General features: G+C 40.9%; 1 protein-coding gene across 1 annotated transcript in view; it reads left to right on the top strand.

The window, feature by feature from the left end:
- The window catches only part of tbkbp1 (TBK1 binding protein 1), a 100,973-nt gene that overhangs the window by 44,913 nt on the left and 35,483 nt on the right, over positions 1–20,577 (top strand). Inside the window, exons 2-3 of the mRNA XM_050060969.1 lie at positions 6,356–6,611; positions 17,027–17,152. Of these exons, the coding sequence (XP_049916926.1) occupies positions 6,372–6,611; positions 17,027–17,152 (366 nt within the window). The 5' untranslated portion in view covers positions 6,356–6,371. The remainder of the gene's footprint in view (positions 1–6,355; positions 6,612–17,026; positions 17,153–20,577) is intronic.

The following is a 20,577-nucleotide window of genomic DNA, read 5'->3' as shown; positions in this document are numbered from 1 at the left end:
AGGAGGGGTCGGATGAAGCCGGATGAGGGATATTTTGGGTAGAGGAGCAGAGAGCAAGAGAGGGATCAGGGAAGGGGAGCTTAGTAGGAGCTCTGCGAGTGTGTGTGATAAATGCCTCATTTCTGTGCTGCCAATGTGAGGAGCCCAGACAAAATGGATGTTCCTGTGTTCCTGTCCTTTATTTTATCCACTCTGAGGCCATCCATCAGTGGCCACTGCACCCTCTTTACCACAGCATGTGAGCTGCTAGATGTCATCGAGCTGTAGATTAGAGATTAGTCTTTTATTAGCCATGTAGGGATGCAGCCGGTGAATAGGTACTCCATACACAATTGAATCATAACATCCACTTGGCAATTTTATCAGATTTTTTGGTCTATGGATAATTATGTCCTCGAGCCTGCACGTAGGCGGATGGTGTGTGCCGCTTCCGTGGGATGTTTATGGAAATGCGGTCACTACATACAGCGAGGTGAAAGCCTACCCGTCTAATATACATGATCCATTCCTGCTGGTTTCCTCATCTTGTCATATATCTCCATACTTTGATTTATTTCCCTCTTTCTGTTGTTTCCCCAACAGTTTGAAATCTGTTTCGCTCAAATGCAACACACAAAACATATCATTTAAGGCCTCTGAGGTGTGAACGGGGAGAACTTTTCGGACATGTGTTCTTGGCAACAGCAATAAACCAATGTCCAATTCATCAGGTTTCTTTGCGTGCGGTGACCCATTTATTTTCACATGAACATGACTCAAAACAACTATGAAGAATGTTATTGTAGCTCCAACACACAGTGAGTACCGTCTGCACATTCATGTCTACAGGTCAGGGGTTAAGGGTCCAAATCTTGTTGGGGTACAGAGGCAGGGCGAAGTGTTCGGGCTACTTGGCCCTCCAAACAGAGGTTTTTGAGAAATTATTGGCAAAATGGGCGCACAAACAACAAAAGAAACGTCTTTATAACGAGCCAATGTATCCTCGTACATCCTACGAATCAACGCATCACAAATCATGTTTCATACTTAACGTAAACTTGACATAATGGTGCGGAGGTGAGGATTGGGCAGGTTAAGTTACTGTTAGGTTTGGGAAAAGAAACATGTTGACAATGTGGGAAGTTCTTGTGTGTTGTGACCCATTCGTCGCCTCAGCCTGCCTCCTGAAGGCACCACTTCCTTCTTTACTTCCAGGGTATTGGTCATGTGATCACAGCGTTCCCAACACATGGGTTGTACGAGCTCATAATAACGTAGGGTATAAATAAATTTAGGGGCATGACTTTACGTAGTGCATGAGAACAGCCTGAACAAGCACAACAAAAAAAACAAACCCTAGTGGTAGCTTATTCTAATGTCTCGGTAGCTGACTAGCCCGGTCTTGTTTAAGATTCTTTTTTGTGGCCTTTGCCTTTGTAAGACAGGACAGGTTAAGCGTGAAAGGGGAAGAGAGAGGGGATGACATGCAGCAAAGGACTGTGGGCCAGAATTAAACCTGCCGGCACTGTGGCAAGAACACTGCCTTTGTACATGGGACGCCTGCTCGACCCACTGAGCTACCAGGCACCAGACAGTCCCAGATTTTGACATATTTCTATGTTGCAATTCCCCCTTTGATGGCATGTAACATCCAAACTTTAACTAAAGTCCAGTAGTGAAGTTGCTGCACTTGTTACAGCCCCTCTAATATCAGAGCAGACTGGCAGGAGGAGCAGAGATGTCTCGGTAGCAAAGAATTGGCTTTTCATGGCACTATCCACGCCGACGGGTCGCAACAAAACACCCACGACTGGTGCCTGAAAAGTGGATTGAAACACAGCAATGACTTGCTAAAATACAACCGCTTTCATTTGTGGTATGGAACAGTCGTCTGCAGCAAAGCAGCCATCTCACCTAGGTGACATGCCATCTGTTGTCCCCTCCACCTCAGAGGAGAAAGTCAGCTCATATCCTACATCACTTTGGAAAGGCAGAAATGTGCAAATATCACGTTTAAATAGTTTGCAGAGACATAAAATGCCAGCATCTTCTTCTGGTGACAGGACTGAGATTTCAACCACTACCCTTTGTAACTGTGTTATGGGCAAAGGGGCACTGGAAAACGAGGGCTAAGGGGTGAAAATAAGAAATGGGATCGGGCCATTAGAGTGACAGCGCGCTCGCCAGAGAAAAGCGCACAAGCCTCGACAGCATGGTGTCAGCACAGAGCACATCACAGGACCTTAATATCTTCCTGGTGTAAACACCAGTCTGCAGGCAGCTGGCAGGTGACTGGCACAGTCCGTCTGTGTGTGTGTGTGTGTGTGTTTGTGTGTGTGTCATCTCTCTGATCAAACAGACATTTTTGTCCACACATGCATTTTCTCTTTGTGCGACTCTTCCTCTGTGTATTTTTTTTTTTTTGTTTTTTGGCAGCATGTGCACAGACGTGCGTTTGTGTGCATGTGGGAGTGCTTTTGGATCATCCTGTTAGACCAGCGAGGAAAAGAGCTGTAGATTGGCTGAGGCTTTATCCCCCTCTCTCTTAAAACACAAGGAAAATAGCAACCGTGGAGGAAGGGAGCAGATGAAAATAGCTCAGTAGGCAATCGCTGACTCACAAGGCAATGCTGGAGTCAGGAAGGCATCCATTCCAGTATACATCAAATCAACTCGCTGTTGTGTAACTCCCTCAGTACCCGTAAATCAAACCGTTATCGGTGCGCCTCGCTACGTCTAGTATGACTTTTGTGCACATGTCCCCTCTGTGGCTGCATGAAAAGAGGGCGGTGACATCACAGGTGCCATTTATCATTTTGACAGCATTGCCCTGAGTCTTTTGGGCCGGGGGGGGGGAGGGGGGAGGCCAAAGCTGGTTGGCTGTGATGTAGCATGGTCAGCTAACTACCCAGCTCATTCATCATGCCACTCAAGGAGCGTAGGCTGTCACAGCTCATGTTTTTTTAAGTACTGTGAAATGGAACAAGAGCACGAACCAGACTCATATGTGAATCACAGTCTGATTAACATATCAGCCACCGTACATGAACTGGTTACTCACGCACCTGTAGGGCAGCTCTCACCAAAAATAATATGTAGTTAACGCAAAAGAGAGATAAAAGGCGCTGAAATTCTTTGGGCTATGTGAGGTAGACAAAATGTTTACATGCACAAAAGAATCTGATGTAAAAAAATTACAGGCTCCTTGTCAGTAACACAAAAAGTATGATGATGTAATGATGCTCTACACGCAGAAATATCCTCGTCTTCCGTCACTGATAATTTGATGGAGAAGCTAAAGCCATCAAAGTGAATGCAGCCAGTGCTGGGGAAGCTACTTTCAAAGCTTTGCAAGCTACCAATGTCTTCACACAGGAAGAGGTTAAACTACAGCAAAGCTACCTCAGGGAGAAATCAAGTTTGGTTAACTAAAGCTGATTAGAAAAAGTAGTGCAAACGACTTTGTAAAAAGAATGCCACCTAACCGAATTTGTTGCAAAAGGTGCCCACTTGTTCACAGGTCATAACCCAATGAAATAAACATCCACACTGTTCATGGGAAAGTGCAGGAATGTCAGCTTTGGTTTTGTATGCTATGTCCATCTGTCAGACACCTGCAGTTCAGAAACTAGTGTCTTAGGACCAGATGGATAAACGATGTGTACGCCCAAAAACCATGCGTACAACTTTTCTTACACAAACTGGTATATATACAGTATTTATATTTATATAACAATGTGCGTTCTTCAAACCAGGCGTACACACATTTTAGCTGAGACAGTCATCAGTGATATAAAGGACATCATTAAATGTTAAGTTGAGAGACGGATAACATTGTTTTTAGGTTGCTTGCTCATTGTTTTTTCATGGTGTTCTGTAAAATATGAATCAAAGGTGCATTTATGAAGTTCACTGATGAGTTATTTTTTTAAATTTACATTCATCTCCCTGTCAGTGATTGTTCAATTTTATCCTGTGACACACTTTGTGAAGTCAGTTTCAACACCAGTGCTCTAATTCATTCATTCATTCATTCATTCTTCTGACGTTTAAAAACAATGATGATCGAGATTTTAAAGCTACGATAGTTTGCAGAAATGTGATGAATCATAAGGACGCTACAGATATCCAAAGCCGTCTCTGATGTGACTCAGTGGGTGTAATTATGCTTTCTTTACCGTACTCATTGAGGTCTAATGAGAGGCAGGGGGGCACAAGTGTCGATTTGCAAATTAATGTTTTGGGCATTTCTGCATCATTTTATGGTGAACTGTGGGAGTGGAAATGAAGCTTGTGCACCACAATGATCTAGATTTATAAAACAGAATCAGGCAGACGCATGGCTTTTAAATCTGGCAAAAACATGCGCTTTAGACGTGAGTCTGCTCAGAGTTTTATGCATCTGGCAGGTGAGGGTGTTGCACCAAGCGGGATCACACAGTTAGCCAAAATAGCATGCAACAACTTCTCAGAACATTTGGTAATAAATAAAAGTAATTAATACTTATGACTTCTTATTTTTAGGGGCCGGGCAGGCAGTCCTGCCAGGACCCTCTTGTTTTCCTACTCGTTCTCTCCTCTTCTTCTTTTTCTTCTTCTTCTGAGGAAATCATACTTCCCATGCGCGGAAAATCACCAAACTTTGCACAAAGGTCCAGTCCTATGCCAGATTTGCTCAGCTGCAAACTCAAGCCAATAGTCCTGATGGTGGCGCTACAGCAAGCGTCTAAAGTACAAAACTTTGAAAATTCATAACAAGTCGACCGTACGTGCTACAGCTTCCTATTCTGCCTCTTGTTGCTCAGAATTGCCTAAAATTGCCCGGCCCCGACCATTGCTGCGCAAAGGAGGCTAAATTACAGCAAGGACATAATGGTAAAGTTAAAAGAATCATTCCTTTCCTTTTATGGCCCAAAATTATTTGTAGTGTCAAAAGTTAACTACACAAAAAATGGCAAAAAAGCAATTTAACTACTTGAATCATATGCAAATACAGTACTAGTTTAATAACGTGTAGTTTACTGCTCCCTGACACTGACTACAGCAGTGTGTCCAGGCAGCCAGACACTAAACTGTTGAGGTAATGTGTTGGTACAGAAACGACAGATTATCTGGATGTGGAGGAGTCAAAGAGCGGCCCACGCCGCAACAGATGATCAGAAACTTGGATAATCTTAAAATGTCTTCAGAGTTGCATCACTTGTGCAAGTGTGACAACTCCACTAGTGGTTCCCAAAGTGGGTGGTACAGAATGTGAGGAGCCTGAGGGACGGATCAAGGATGCTGCAAGATTTGTTTATTCTAATCTTTCTCTGCATATTTTACCAAACCCCTCACAACATACAGAAATAAAATAAAACAAGGCGAAACTGACTTTAAAGCAGCTATAAAAAGGTGGCCTATTACATTTCATCTAACTGTTTAGCTGTCCAGCTGCAGCTTTACTGTTTAGGTTCACTCTCGGCATCGTTTTCCGCCCAGCAGTGACTTTCCTCGAGACACAACAACAAACAGCGATCAGCAGATGGAAGTGATGGAAAGATCTGCCACTGTAAATAAACTCAAAGAAATGCATCTCAGTTCTCAGGAGGCACAGAAGTGTACTCTGAAAGCCATGAGAAGGAGTCTGTATGGAGGGGTGCTGTGGGTTAAAAATATTTGGGAACCGCTGCTAAGATTATTGTGCAGCCTGTGTTTATTGGCAACGATGCAATAACTGTGCAGACATTAGCTATATATTAGCTAGCAACTTATTTGTGGAGTCATAAAGTCTTTGGCTTAAAGCAAATTCTTCGCTCCAGTAGAGAAAAGATTCTTATTGTGTCCTCACTCACACTTTGGACAATCTTCCATCTGTTGGCATCCACTGCATTGCATCTTTGCACCGACTTGCTGTGCAGTCATGCTGCCTCTTAACTTCGCCTCGCCTTCTGTCTGAACAAAACTTTATAATCTAGAAGAAGGGAGATTAACATGTGCGTTTGTCTTTGTTCAGTATAAACGTGGTGTGCACATAAACATACTCAATGCGATGATGTGACGCAGTGCCTTCTCTGATGTATGTATCCACCCAGTCATCTTTAAATTTCACATGTCCCTCATCCTGCCTCCTGTCTCTGTCTGTACCCGCTTTGCTTTTGAATATTTTACATCGTGTGTGCCAGAAATCCGACTGCTCTCAGTCGAACGCGGCTTTGTTCTTTTTTGTTTGTTGCGAGTAGCTGCCTGCTTGATGTTTTTAGCACTGCTGCGGTGGCACTGATAGCCGACCCTCTCGCCAGGATTATGAAACGCTTTTTTGGGGTAGGTACATTTAATTGAATGGAAACAATCTGGAGGTTTAATAATTAATGGGCAAATAACTGTCTGTCCTCAGGTTGAGGCTCTGAGTGATGCAGTCTCTGTTCGGAGGAGGGGAGCTGGGGCTGCTGGGAGGAGGCGGCGACGCAGGGGGCCTGAAGGAGGATGGCTGCGGCAGCGTGGCGTGGCACTCCTCGCACTCCCCCGACGACGTCTACTCGGCCTCCCACTTCGCCCTCATCTCCGCCTATCAGGACATCAAGACGAGGCTGGCCTGTCTGGAGCGCGAGAACACCAGTATCAAGAGAAAGCTCAAGATCTATGAGATCAAGGTGAAGAGTTTTCACTTCAAAGCACAAAGTCAAATATGAAAACTAATTATTATTATTGTCCTTGTTGGTATCAGACAGAAGGTCTGCGGCTCTGACAAGGATAAAGCCCGTTTGTTTTTTGATTTATTAGCCTTTCAAAGACGGAGTGAGCCGTCCACTCACCCGTAGTGTTATTCAGCCAGTGAGATTGTACACAAAGACAAAAAGGGAGAAAGCTTTGGTGGGCTTTGATCCTGGACCAGTGGGGGAATAAACAGCAGAGATCACTCTTCTGTATCCAGGCGGAAGGCGACTGAAGTTTTAAGTCATGTTTAAGTAAAAATAATGTTGAGTAACAACCGTATGGAGGAATTGGATCTATTGTCAACAAACATGGCGTGTCCCAGGTCACATGGGCTCTACTTATCTTTTGCTTTGTTGAAAAAGAGGCTGTCTGTACATTTTTCAGGCTTGCTTGAGACAACAGGAGGAGGCAGAGTCAAGAGGTCAATATTAGGGCTGCAACTATTTTAAATATTGACTAATCTACAGATTATTTTCTCAGTTATTCAATTAATTTCATCTGCAAATGCCAGTTATAGTTTTCGGCAACCCATGATGATGCACTTAAAGGAAGAGTGTGTGAGATTTAGGGGGATTTAGTGGCATCTAGTGGTGAGGATTGCAGATTGCAACCAGTGGAAACTTCTCCTGGTTAGAATTCCTTCACTGTCAGTTTTGAAATCAGTTTCAAAAATGGGAGTGGCCCAATTTACAGCCAGTGTTTGGTTTGTCCAATCCAGTCTACTGTAGAAACATGGTGGTGCAACATGGCAATCTCTGTAGATGAGGACCTGCTCCTCATGTGGATATATACAACTCATTCTAAGGTAACAAAAACAATAGTCTTATTTTTAAGTGATTAAACACCAAAGAAAACATACCAACATATCCTCCTTAATCCTTCACACTGGACCTGTAATAGCTTGCTGTATGTGACCAATGCTCCAAAACCCCAAGATATTGAAATGACTAATTATAAATGAAAGAGAAAAGCAGTAAATCCTGTCATGTGAGAAAGTTGGACCCAGAGAATGTTTGGCTTTTCTCCCCGAAAAATGACTAAAAAGATTAATTGGTTGTCAAAATAGTTGCGGACGAAACAATGAATCGACCAGCTGTTGCAGTGTCAGTTATTGTGCTTCAAACAAAGTGATTGTTGCATCGTCAAACTGTGTCTGAAACCCACACACACATTTTCATGACATTGGAAGAGGCAGACACACACAACGTCACACATGTCATACATGTCACACACACTGGTTTGTCTCAAGCAGACACTCCTGTATGGAAGCCCTTTGTTACCGATGTGATCAAATGAAGCACCTGTAATTAAAGGTGATTGTAAAGAAAAACTTTTTCAAAATAATGACTCAGCATCTGGGGCGACCGCTAGTTCACCTGGTGGAGCAGGTGCTCATGTACAAAGGCTGTGTCCTTGCCACAGTGGCCCTTTGCTGCATGTCATCCCCACTCTCTCTCCCCCTTTGCACTGTATCTGTCGTATCAAATAAAGGCAAGAAAGCTCCCCAAAGTATGCCTTACAAAAAGACTTAGCATCTCAAAATAATGAAAGGTCTAAAAAATAATGACTTACTGCCGTTTCATATTAATTTGAGATAATAACTCATTATTTCTTTTACAAAAAAGTGTCTCATTTTGAGGTGCAAAGTGATTATTCTGAGAAAGTTTGTCATTATTTGGAGATACTACCTAATTATTTTTGAGAAAAAAAATGTATTATGAGAAAATTTTAATTTTTTTAAGATACAATTTTTTTTGAGAAAATAAATCTTTTTTTTTTAGATATTAGGTCATAATTTTGAGAAGTTTCTCAATATTTTGATAATTTAGTAATTATTTTGACATACTTAAATGCCAGCTCATTAATTTAAGGTATTAGGTCATAATTTTGAGAACGTTTTTCATTAATTTAGAAACATACCTATTATTTTTGAGAAATGTTCAAATTTTTTGAGATACTAACAAATTTTTGAAATATGAAGTCATTCTTTTGAGATATTAAGTCATAATTTTGAGAAAGTTTGTCATTATTTTGAGATATTAACTGATTATTTTGAAAAACTTAGTCATTATTTTGAGACACTAATTCAAAATTTTAGGAATATTCTACATTATTTTAATAAACACTTATTATTTTGAGAACTTTTCAAATTTTTTGAGATACTAACAAATTTTTTGAGATAGTAAGTCAAAATTTTGAAAAACTAAGTCATTCTTTTGAGAAAGTTGAGAAAGAGATATTAACTGATTATTTTTGAAAAACTTAGTCATTTGAGAAACTTACTTACTCATTATTTTGGTAAAGTTTATTTTTTTAGATACTATTTTTTGAGATAGTAAGTCATTATTTTGAAATACTGAGTCATTCTTTTGAGACATTAAGTCATTATTTTGAAAAACTTAGTCATTTTTTGAGACACTAATTCAAAATTTTAGGAATATTCATTATTTTAATAAACATACTTATTATTTTGAGAAATTTTTTGAGATACTAACAATTTTTTTTGAGATAGTAAGTCAAAAATTTGAAAAACTAAGTCATTCTTTTGAGATATTAAGTCATAGTTTTGAGAAAGTTTGTCATTATTTTGAGACACTAAGTCAAAATTTTAAGAATATTTTTCAGAATTTGAGAAACTTGATCATTATTTTTGGAAAATTTCTTTTTTTGAGATACTAACTACATTTTTAGAGATAGTAAGTCATTATTTTGAAATACTAAGTCATTATAGAGAAAATTCCTCATTATTTTGATATAATAACTCATAATTTTGAAATACTAAGTCATTCTTTTGGGAAAGTTTATTTTTTTTTGAGATAGTAAGTCATTATTTTGAAATACTAAGTCACTGTTTTGAGATATTAGGTGATAAATTTGAGAAATGTTCTCATTATTTTAAGATACAGACCCATTAATCTGGAAAACTTATTATTATTATCATTATTTATTATTATTATTTTAAAATAGTAGGTCATTATTTTGAGATATTTACTATTTTGAAATATCAACTCATTTTTTATGATACTAAGTCATAATTTTGAGAACATGTCTCATTATAATGACTTACAGGATCTCTTTTTCATAACACTGACAGAAATGGGCTTCCATACTACTTCTCCTTAAGGTGGCTTTTGTTGGTGGATATTTTCATAAGATGTAGGTAACCTGTACAGACTGCTTTCACTGCTGGCTGTGATTCGATCACAATGTGTTACACCTGCTTTACATTTGGTTTCTTTATCTAGAAAATAAATGTTTAAAGGGGCCATGTAGTCGAATGTTACTGATCAACACAGTCAGTTGAAGATAAATCATCTTGATATAATTGGATGATGTGAAGATAAGTCCCAACCTGCATGACCATACGTTCTGTAAATATACTCCTTCATTGATTTTGGTTTGATTAATTGCGTCAATATACATTAGGATTATTGGTGACATCGATCGGGAGTCAGCAGGGAAATAGCTACTGTACATGAAGAATGATGGTGTCAGAGGGCTGCACACAGAGTTCACAGAGGCTCCTGCAGAGGGTCAGGAGAGATCACATATTGGAAGTCTTCACAGAAAACAATCTGCACAAGTCTTTTCCACTGTTGAATATGTGACAGAATCAGCTGAGCTTCACGGATTAAAGTCAGTGACACTGTTAACATTTGTGCATAGCTGGGCCTGTTTGCTGGGTGGTGGAAATCACGCTACTTTGCGGCTGAATGAGAGAGCAGGTGGAGCAGAAATCCCCCCCTGAGCAGTAGCCGGGCCGACGGGCACATATACAGAGGGGGAAGGTAGCTTATAGGGAAAGCGTGGGAGGACAGAAAGTGAGGGAAAGTGGAGAAAAATAAGTGGAAAGAGGGAGTTAAACAGGCGGAAGGATGCAGTGTGAGACACACAAAAGGACGAGAGATGAGGGAGTGGAAGGAGATAATGACGCAAAGAGCAAGGGAGAGATAAATTGCTGAAACTAAGAACAAAGGAGGATTAAAGAAAAAAAAATCCTGGATGTTCTCATTATTATCAAGAGCAAGTGGTGTTCTACTTATTCTAGGAATTATATGGTATAATGTCCCCACTTTCCACTCAATTTTTCACTTGAGGTGCACGAGGACGTTCAGCAGGCTGTGCTGTTTGCAATGCTGGGGAGAGACGGGGAGGATGTCTGACAGAGGAGGGAACCAAAGTGCTTCAAATGACAAAGAGTTATCAAAGAGGCTGCCGTACTTGAAATGCTGAGGAAGACGATTCGGAGGAGATGCAAGCTGTTGCTGCATTATGGCCTACTAAGGATACTGTTGGAGGGGGAAATGAAACTGTGAATCTTCTGTGATGCTCCGGTTGAATATCTGTAGCTCCAGAAAGCTTTGATTCTCAGAGGCTTGCATCAAAAACATGATTAGTGCTGATGTTTTAACGTATTTGTTGGCTTTACAAAAGGTTTTGCATGATTTTCAAGTTGCTGGAAATGCAGTTTGACTTTGTCCTCCCTCTGCTGACATATGTGTCGGTGCAGAAATCCTGCATCCTTTTAGCGAGCAGCTGTTACCGAAGGCTGCAGGCTGCCACATCGCTGTTGACTTACTCACAAGCGGCAGTTTGTTCAGGGCCCATTCCCAGAGAGACAGGTGTTGATTTTGGGGAGTGCAGGTGCAGATGTTGGCTGTTTGGAGTGGGAGCTGTCACATCTGTGCCTCTGTAGATACAACAAGTGCCTTTTATTTCAGGTTTGGATAATCAATCGAAACACTGATCACAATATTGACTTGTGAAACGTCCAAATCCCAGTGTGCAGAAATTATTTTTAGCCTTTTTTTTCCCACAGCAGAGGTGGTGTTGCTGCAGGCTTCCTCTAAACACAAGATGCCTGAGTACAGCCGCTGTAATGATGCAGATGGAAGTGCTTCCTGCTTCTTTGAACATGGGTTGAAGTGAGGTTGTTCTCCGGTTTAGAGCTCCCGACACTCGGCGGTATGAGGATTCTTGGGCCCCCTGGGGGGTTCTGCCCTTGTTGCAAACATTTACTGTTAAACTGAGCAGAGAGAGGTGTTCCTGCTAAATGGAAAAGGGTTGTTTGCTCCTCAAATAGACATTGCATCAGCGGCAATGACTTCACACAGAAAATGAAAAGCCCTCCCTGCTCACGGTAGGCACTCTAAATGTAAATGTGTTCATTTAGGTTGAACCACATGCAGTTATATAACTTCTCTTGTGTGTTTCTAGCACAGGAGTCTGCGGCCAAACAACAGTTTAGCACCATAATGAGACAAATTGCTTACTTCACAGATAAAGCAACAGTAAATGTGATAAATGCATGTTCTACAGAGTTATGATTACATAATCAGTCATGTCTGCATAATCGTAGCTGCATGTAATGCAGTTATTTCTGCATAATTTAAATGTTCATATGTTGTGGTGTTGCATCATACTTCCACCTCATATCATGTACAACAGTAAATATGTTTTCCCCCATGAATCCTTAGTTGTTAACATGCGAGGCAACATGATAGGAGCTCTTGTTTTTTCCTTAGCAGATACGAATGGAAATATTTGAATGTTTTTTAAATTGTAAAATCACATAAAAAACTCCAGATATATAGAACTGCATCATCATATTTGTACTAGTTAGTTGTAATCAATATATCTACAGATTATTTCATAACTACCGTAAAACTTCAATTAAATGCCCAGTCTCTTTTACTCTTACTTACTATTTTGTCTCAAATAGAGGCCTGTCTCAAATAGAGGCCTGTCTCAGATAGAGGTTTGTCTCAAATAAACGCCTGTCTCAAACACCTGTCTCAAATAGAGGCCTGTCTCAAATAGAGGCCTGTCACAAATAGAGGCCAGTCTCAAATAGAGGTTTGTCTCAAATAGAGGCCTGTCTCAAATAAAAGCCTATCTCAAATAGAGGCCTGTCTCAAATAGAGGCCTGTCTCAAATAGAGGTTTGTCTCAAATAGAGGCCTGTCTCAAATAGAGGTTTGTCTTAAATAAAAGCCTGTCTCAATTAGAGGCCTGTCTCAAATAGAGGTTTGTCTCAAATAAAGGCCTGTCTCAAATAGAGGCCAGTCTCAAATAGAGGTTTGTCTCAAATAGAGGCCAGTCTCAAATAGAGGTTTGTCTCAAATAAAGGCCTGTCTCAGATAGAGGTTTGTCTTAAATAAAAGCCTGTCTCAAATAGAGGCCTGTCTCAAATAGAGGTTTGTCTCAAATATAGGACTGTCTCAAATAGAGGCCTGTCTCAAATAAACGCCTGTCTCAAATAAACGCCTGTCTCAAATAGAGGTCTGTCTCAAATAAAGGCCTGTCTCAAATAGATGACTGTCTCAAATAGAGGCCTGTCTCAAATAAACGGCTGTCTCAAATAAAGGCCTGTCTCAGATAAAGGCCTGTCTCAGATAGAGGCCTGTCTCAAATAGAGGCCTGTCTTTAATAAAGGCCTGTCTCAGATAGAGGCCTGTCTCAAATAGAGGCCTGTCTTTAATAAAGGCCTGCTTGAGCTAACATTAATTAGCCTTTTAGATTGTGCATATAAATATTATTGTTTAAACTTTTGTCAGTATGGAGATGCTACATATCATTAGCTCGCTTAAATTTATTTTACGGTCACAAAGTCAGAATATGTGTCCATTCCTCGATTACCTGGTGAGTTATAGATATTAACTGTCCACCAATCAAAAGAATCAAAAGCGTTTTTTTTTAAATGAATCCCAGTCATGAATATTGTTTTCACAGTATAAAGTAATGTTGTGTCAGAGCGCCGGGAGCTGTTATCCTCTGGTGGCATAAAACAAGTGTCATAACATAACACATAATGAAATTGTTATTTGAAACCTAATTTGTATACAAGTAATATTCATACTGGTTCAGATAAACAATTTGATAGTATTTTCTGATCTTTGCTGAGCAACAGTTTTGTGTCAACGGAATTAAAAGGTCTGTCTCTAATACAAGCCTGTTGAGTTCAGTGATTTAAGCAAATACTAATTGAAGTTTTATGTAAGTGAGAACTGAATTCTAAATATATTAAAATAAGGTTAGGTATTCTCAGTGGCGTAAATAGAGACAGTGCAGGCAGTGTGGTTGCACTGGGGGCCCCTGGGACGAGGGGACCCATAGAGAGAGCAGGCCCTCCAACAGCGTGTTGGCCAGAGAACAAGCTCTTATAACTCATTCAGAGTGCCACCTCAGAAATACAAAAATGCATCCAAAAGAAGAACCCATGTTAAATTTAAAAAAAAAGTCAGGCTAACTGCTGTATATGCCCTCGAAAATGCAAACCCATCTCCGTCATGTTTTCTGAAAGAGTCAGTAGCAATCTATTCTACAATAACATTAAACATTTACTTCACATATACTATAAAACAACAAATAAACTATAAAATATATATATATAATTGAATAAATACTTCATTATTTTATTTGGTTTTTGTGTCACATTTGCTCTGATGTTTGCTGGGTAATGTGTATGTTGATGTTGGACAATGTCAAGTCATAGCTAGTTCAGATGCCAGATCTTGCAGGGGGCCCATCATAATAACGTGCACTGGGGCCCGCCCCAGCTGTCATACGCCACTGTATCGCACATGTCAAAAATGCGATTGTTGATGTCTGTCACAATCATTTTTTAACATGTGGAAATTCAGTTGTAGATATGTGTAATTGTTGCTTATAAAAAAGGAATTACTGATATTTATAATTAAATCAAAGATGTCTGTTAATCTTTTTTAACTAGTCACAATGTAATTTCTACATGTTCAAATATATTTTTAATATGAAAAATTTATTTCACAGATATCTTAAATTAACCTTTTAACTGGCCAAAAAGATATTCTGACATTTTGAAATGTCATTTCCGCCACTGAAAACTAAATCACTACTTGTCAGCCGTACTGATTAAATGTTAAAAGGTGTCGCCATACACTGTTTCACTGTGTGACACGTTCCTTCAATAGCATGAACACACTCGCTGTAGTTTATTTTGACTCAAACATAAACCGTCCTGCGGCTCCAAATACTCACTAGAGCATCAAATATGTATTAATCCATCAGTGAAAACAGTCCCTAATAAATGCACTGTTTGTTTGATTAAAACGACAGCGAGCAGCTGTTTGATGGAACTATATATATTTGTGAAATCCTTCCTACTATTGCTGCAGGAATGTGAGCTCCATGCCTGAAACAATTGGTGAGAGTCCAGCTATACACACACAGTGAGAGGGCTAACTGCTGGTTGTACACGGTGAATGTTACCTAACGGTAATTAATGACAGAGTCGAGCAGTTTCCCTGCATGTGTGAGTTTGTTGAGACCGTTTAACAGCTGCTGCTGTGCTAGCTTCTGCTAACTGGGCAGAAATTGAACTGACCGTTCACCGCAAGGAGAGTGGCTCCAGAGACGGTCCTCCATATTTAGGACATGTGCATTTGTCCCCCCTCCCAATGAAAAAATGAAAGTAGGGAGGGACTTTTATATTTTTGACAAAATTAAAGATATTTTCACCATAAACAGATGCAGAAAAGGCACAAACTGCTGCTTAAATATTCACTTGAATGCAGGAATTTAAGTGTTTGATGCTCAAAATTTTCTGTCAGATCAATCCCCCAACCCCTCTTCTAATACGCGTACCCCCCAGTGTTGAAACAAAACCTACGCCCATGCCTTCAGTGCTGTGTCTAACCTGTGATTATGATATGATATAGCAGGCAATCCTTCAGTGAGGCCCGGGACACATTAGCGTACACACTGCTGAAAGAATGTGGCTTCATGTGGCCCAGTCCACCTCTGAATGTGGTCTGAGCGAATCAGATCTCAAACCATATTAAGGATGCAGAGTGCATTCACATCTGTACTCAGAGCTGTCCACTTGTGATCCAATCACCCAGGAAACATTTTAATACCAGGGGCCAGGTGCATAAAACTCAGTGTAGATTTTTCAACTAAAGCTGGCAGGTCTTTGCATATGCATTACCTTCCTCAGATTTATAAAACCACGAGGGCACTAGCCTCATTTCCACTCCCACAGTGAGCCATAAAAAGATGTAAAACACGCTTAAATATCCGTCTGCGTATCAATACCTGTGCCCCCCCACAGAGAAATACAGGAAAGCAAGTGCAAGGTCACCGATTGTGTCGCATCAGTGAGGTTCTCCAACAGTGCCGGAGCAGCTGTCATTACTGTAGCATCAGTACCTCTAATTCATCACGTTTCCTGCAAACCATCATCAAGATACAATCTGAATTATCGTTATTATTAAACATCAGAGGGAGGATCAATGATTCACTCACAGCGCTCATGTTGAAACTGATTTTACATGATACAATCACATAGCAGGGAGATAAATGTAAGAAAGGTCATGAGTAATTTATAATTAACTGCATCTTTGATTGAGAATTTACAAAAAGATGTGCAGCCTGCAAGAATAATCCCACAGTCAGTGACATCAGTAAGCAACCTTTAAACAATGTAACCTGTCTCTCACCCTGTATTTAATCTTGTCCTCATTAAATTACCTGTTGCTGTCTCAGCTAACACCGTGTGTATCCCTGGTCTGAAGAATGCCTGAGGTGTGCACATTCTCACCACACATTGTTATCCATATATACCAGTTTGTGTGTGAAAAGGCGTACGCATGTTGTTTGTGCGCACACACTCATTATGCATCTGGCCCCTTGTTGGTTTTGTTTTTTCATGCAAGTCGTTGTCAGTAACAAAATAGAAAATCTCACCAGCGTTGGACTTTTGCCGAATCAGTGTAATTCTGAAAATGCCACCGTGGAGCAATGAGATGTGACACTCTCCTGCTAAGTGAGAAAATCTGACACACAGCGTCTGAGAGATCGTGATTGGCTTAAAAAAACACCAAAATGAACATTGCAGCACCCACTCTCAGGCCAATGGTTGTAATTTTGAAAAAAAAAAAAGACTGTATTATTCTGCAGAGTTTGTCAAAAATATGAACAGACGGACAAACAAAGTAACTGACGGTTAAAACGATTAAAAATCAACTTGCTGTGTAAATTCAGAGTAGCTTAGGAGAGCTGGAGAAATGAAATCTAGTTCACGAGGAGGAAAGAAAAAACATGACATTAGTTAAAACACCCTGATCCCCTGAGTGATATCTGGGCCAAACAGAAGTTGCAGTTGATACAAGATGAATCTTTAATGATCACAGCGTGAAATCATCAAAAATTGCAGAAAGCAGCAGGAAAAAGAAGTATAAGCACACAAACAAACAAAAAGTATGAATAAGCAAAGGGTTCTTTCGCTGATCTCGTTCTGTACACTCAGTCTTATTATTAAAAGTCTGATTTTATGTTGCTATAATGCTGTTTGCTTGTTTTTTTATCTGCAGTTCCCGATGATCAACGAGTTCGGGGAGGACACCAACTCCTACTGCTCCTTTGAGAGCAAGGAGACGGCGCTGCTGCAATCAGAAAATGGCAACCTGCAGCAGAGAGTCAACGTCCTGACCCACGAGGTGAGAGGAGAGATGAGGACACGAGGGAGACAGACAGGCGGAGGGAGGCAGGAGGAGATACACGAGGAGCAATACGAGGAAAATCCGTTTTACTATATATTCATTTGAATTAAGTGGGCAGAATAAAAACCTTATCACACCGAAGGTTTCTCTCGGCACTTGAGTTCTGCAGAAATCCCTCCCTGCATGTAAATTAATTGAATTAAAAGAAAAATCGAGGCCAGCCCTGGTGGATGCACGCTGAAATCTGTCCAGAACTAATTAAGCACTAAAGCTGCTGTCCAAGCAAAAAATGACTGAGATCAGGGTGTTTTTAAGAAAGCGTCCAAGGAGCACTGTGACATGGGATTTTCACGCTGGCGTTCTATTTTTGAGACGCGCTATAATTGGGAACAAACCTGGCCAAGATTTCTGCTGAATGCGTACGCCTTAAAGAGCTGATAACACATCTTGAAAATAACTGGTGTTATTTAAACATACACAGCGTGAGTTAAAATATAAAAGGAGATGCGTGCACGCTACACACAGACAGAATATCACAAGAACTAAGAATCAGTTTTACTACTTTTCTACTTCTCCCTTCCAAAAATGGGCTGGAGTGAGCGAGGAGAGTGGCAGCACCCAAAATGTGCTTGGATTACTCATTCCCCTTTGCTTGCAACTCTACTATTTCTCTATGACTGTGTGAACGAGAGCGTGGGGTAATAGAAATGAGAAACGACTGACACAGGAAGGCAGTGGTAAAACTGGTAGCGGTTAAAAAAAAAAAACAGAGCTCGAGAGCAAGAAAAGAGGAAGGAAATGGTTTATGGGAGCAGCAGAAGCGATTAGTGCGGGACACACAAGGTCACATGGCTCTGACACCGGGCGTTCAGAGTGATGAAATGTGCCACGGCTCGCTGAGCATGCTCTGTTGGGACAGGACCCCCCCCCCCCCCCCCCCCTCACCACCACCACCANCGGGCGTTCAGAGTGATGAAATGTCCCACGGCTCCCTGAGCATGCCCTGTTGGGACAGGACCCCCCCCCCCCCCCCCCCCCTCACCACCACCACCACCACACACCCACACACACACACACACAATCCTCTCTCTTTCGGTGAAGTGGTGACTTGCAGTTATCGAGGAGAGGTAAAGAAAGGTGACATATTTTCTGTCACAGGAGGCATTGGAGGAATTTAAAAGATCACAAGGCAGAAAAATGTCACCGGTGTTTATATGATAAAATACAGATAACATAGCAACTGAACAGCTTCTCCTTGTTTCCTGCAGACACAATATCAACTGACATAAGGACCTCAAAGTGGGTTCTGCTTCATCATTAGATCTTGAGGCCTTGTTTTGCAAAGTGTCTGTTTCAAAATCTATTTTTAAGACTATGCAGGATTGTCCTGAAAAACAATGTATAGACTCAAAAAGTAATCCCTCCTAATCATCACTTATGACCCCACTAGAAGTGTGTGGCAGTGTGTTTATCTGCCTGTATGTTCTACTTATATTGCTTTGGTTGGGACGTTTCTTGTCTGCACCTTTGGGCAGTTGGTGTGTAGCCTGTGCAGCCAATAACAGCACCAAGGTGAGGTCAGGACTTTAAAATAAAGTAGTAGCTGCGTGCAGTCTGGTTTAGAAGAGAGCAGAAATAAGTTTCAATTTTAGTTCAGTTTTTAATACTAAAGTTTTAGTGAAAATACACGTGTTTGGGAAGTGCTGAGCATGCAACCCAGTCTCACTCCAAAGTTATCGAAAACCGGCACTTGGTCAGTGACTACAGCGTCAGACACCGATGAAAAAAGACGTCCTTTCATGTCGGCATGGTACGTGGCCAGTCACTGTTATTTTTTATCTGCACCCGGTGGCATCAGGGGGAAGCGCGGCAGGACAATGATGAAAGTTAAAGGGGCGAAAAGTCTGAGTAGGGTGGGGGAGTGGTGCTGGATGGGTCCAACAACCACCAGCTTTCACCCAGGAGACCAGTGTTTGCTACCTGAATATAAAGCCAAGCCCAGTTCTTTTTCCAAAACCAACCACAAGATTTTGTTGCCTAAATCTAACAACGTGCATGTGTTAGCCAGTGACTTCCGTCCTTTAACGAGGGGTCCAGAAAACACTGACTTTCACTCGGGAGAGCAGTGTTTGCATTAGTTTGCATTATTACACAGCCGCAGTCCCCCCTTGATGGCGCCACTGGCCGCGCACATGTGAGTTGTCGATGGTGACAATGTGTGTGTCAGCTTCGTCGAGTGTACCAAGTGCAGCACAATGCTGGTATATGACAGCAAAAAGACAGGGACCTCGACACTTAAGAGGCACATGACGAAGGCTTGCCATGGAAAGAAAGATGAGAGTCAGCCTTCAATGTCCATGTTCGTATCCTTAAAAAAATGTCGGGTTTAAGACGGACTCAGGCTCATAATTACAGTTAAAGGGACGGGCCGGGCTCGGACAGAACATGCACAGGCTCAGGTGGGGTCGAACTGGATTTTTTGGGCCCGATCTAAGCTCTAGTTTGCATCCTGTGAGATTCTAAAACCAAGCCCTGTTCTTTTTTTCTACACCTACCCACGTGCATTAGTTGTTCAAGGAAAAAAAAAGTCAATTGGCAGTGCTGTACCAACGTAGTGCTTTTATTTTGAAAGAGACTGTATGCAAATTGTACATTTTGACACATTTCCTATCAAAACAGAAGCGTATTTTGAAAACAGACAATGCATGTAACAGGCAAAAGTTGACACGGCATCCCAGAACATCAACAACCAATGACCCAGGGTGCCTTGAACGTGATATGTCGACATAGAAAGTCCATGACCAAACATCGATACGTGATGAGTGAGAATGGATAAATGAGACTTGGATTATACTGAACAAATTATGCGAGAGTTTGTAGATGTTTTGATATAGTTTTGCTGTTGTTGAGTGCGGACCCCATTTACTTCAATTCAGGAGGAATGTTTGCCTTTTTTGGATTCCCCATTCACTGTGGACGCATGTGAGAAATATCAAAGTTGTCTTCACAAATTCAATGTAACACAGGGTGAGTAACTGATGTACTAATAGTCATTTTGCAGATGAAGTCTCCCTTTAATGGCCCTATAGCAGATTAATCCAACCATGATGATAACACAGAGTACAGACACATCCAATATTAGTGTATGGATACATTCAATTGTTGATCTTTTGAGTTAAAATTTGTGTGTTCTGAATACTTTAAAGACTACAGACAGTGTTGTAATAACTGATAGAGATGGTGGTGATATAATGATGACAATAACACTGGTTGTTAAATAGCAGAATTAAGATAACTTCTTTTAACCTGAGGGAAACTGCTGTGCAGCAGATGCAACACAAAGTAGGAATGAGTGCAAAAATAAACATCTAAAATAACAATAAAACTCTCATGCTTAAAATCGTGCAGCTTTAGCCGCCCTC

Source organism: Epinephelus moara, chromosome 13, assembly GCF_006386435.1.
Source record: "Epinephelus moara isolate mb chromosome 13, YSFRI_EMoa_1.0, whole genome shotgun sequence".
In the NCBI taxonomy this organism is placed as follows: Eukaryota; Metazoa; Chordata; class Actinopteri; order Perciformes; family Serranidae; genus Epinephelus; species Epinephelus moara.
The sequence above is the reverse complement of the archived record's forward strand: the minus strand, read 5'-3'. Positions and strand labels throughout refer to the sequence as shown.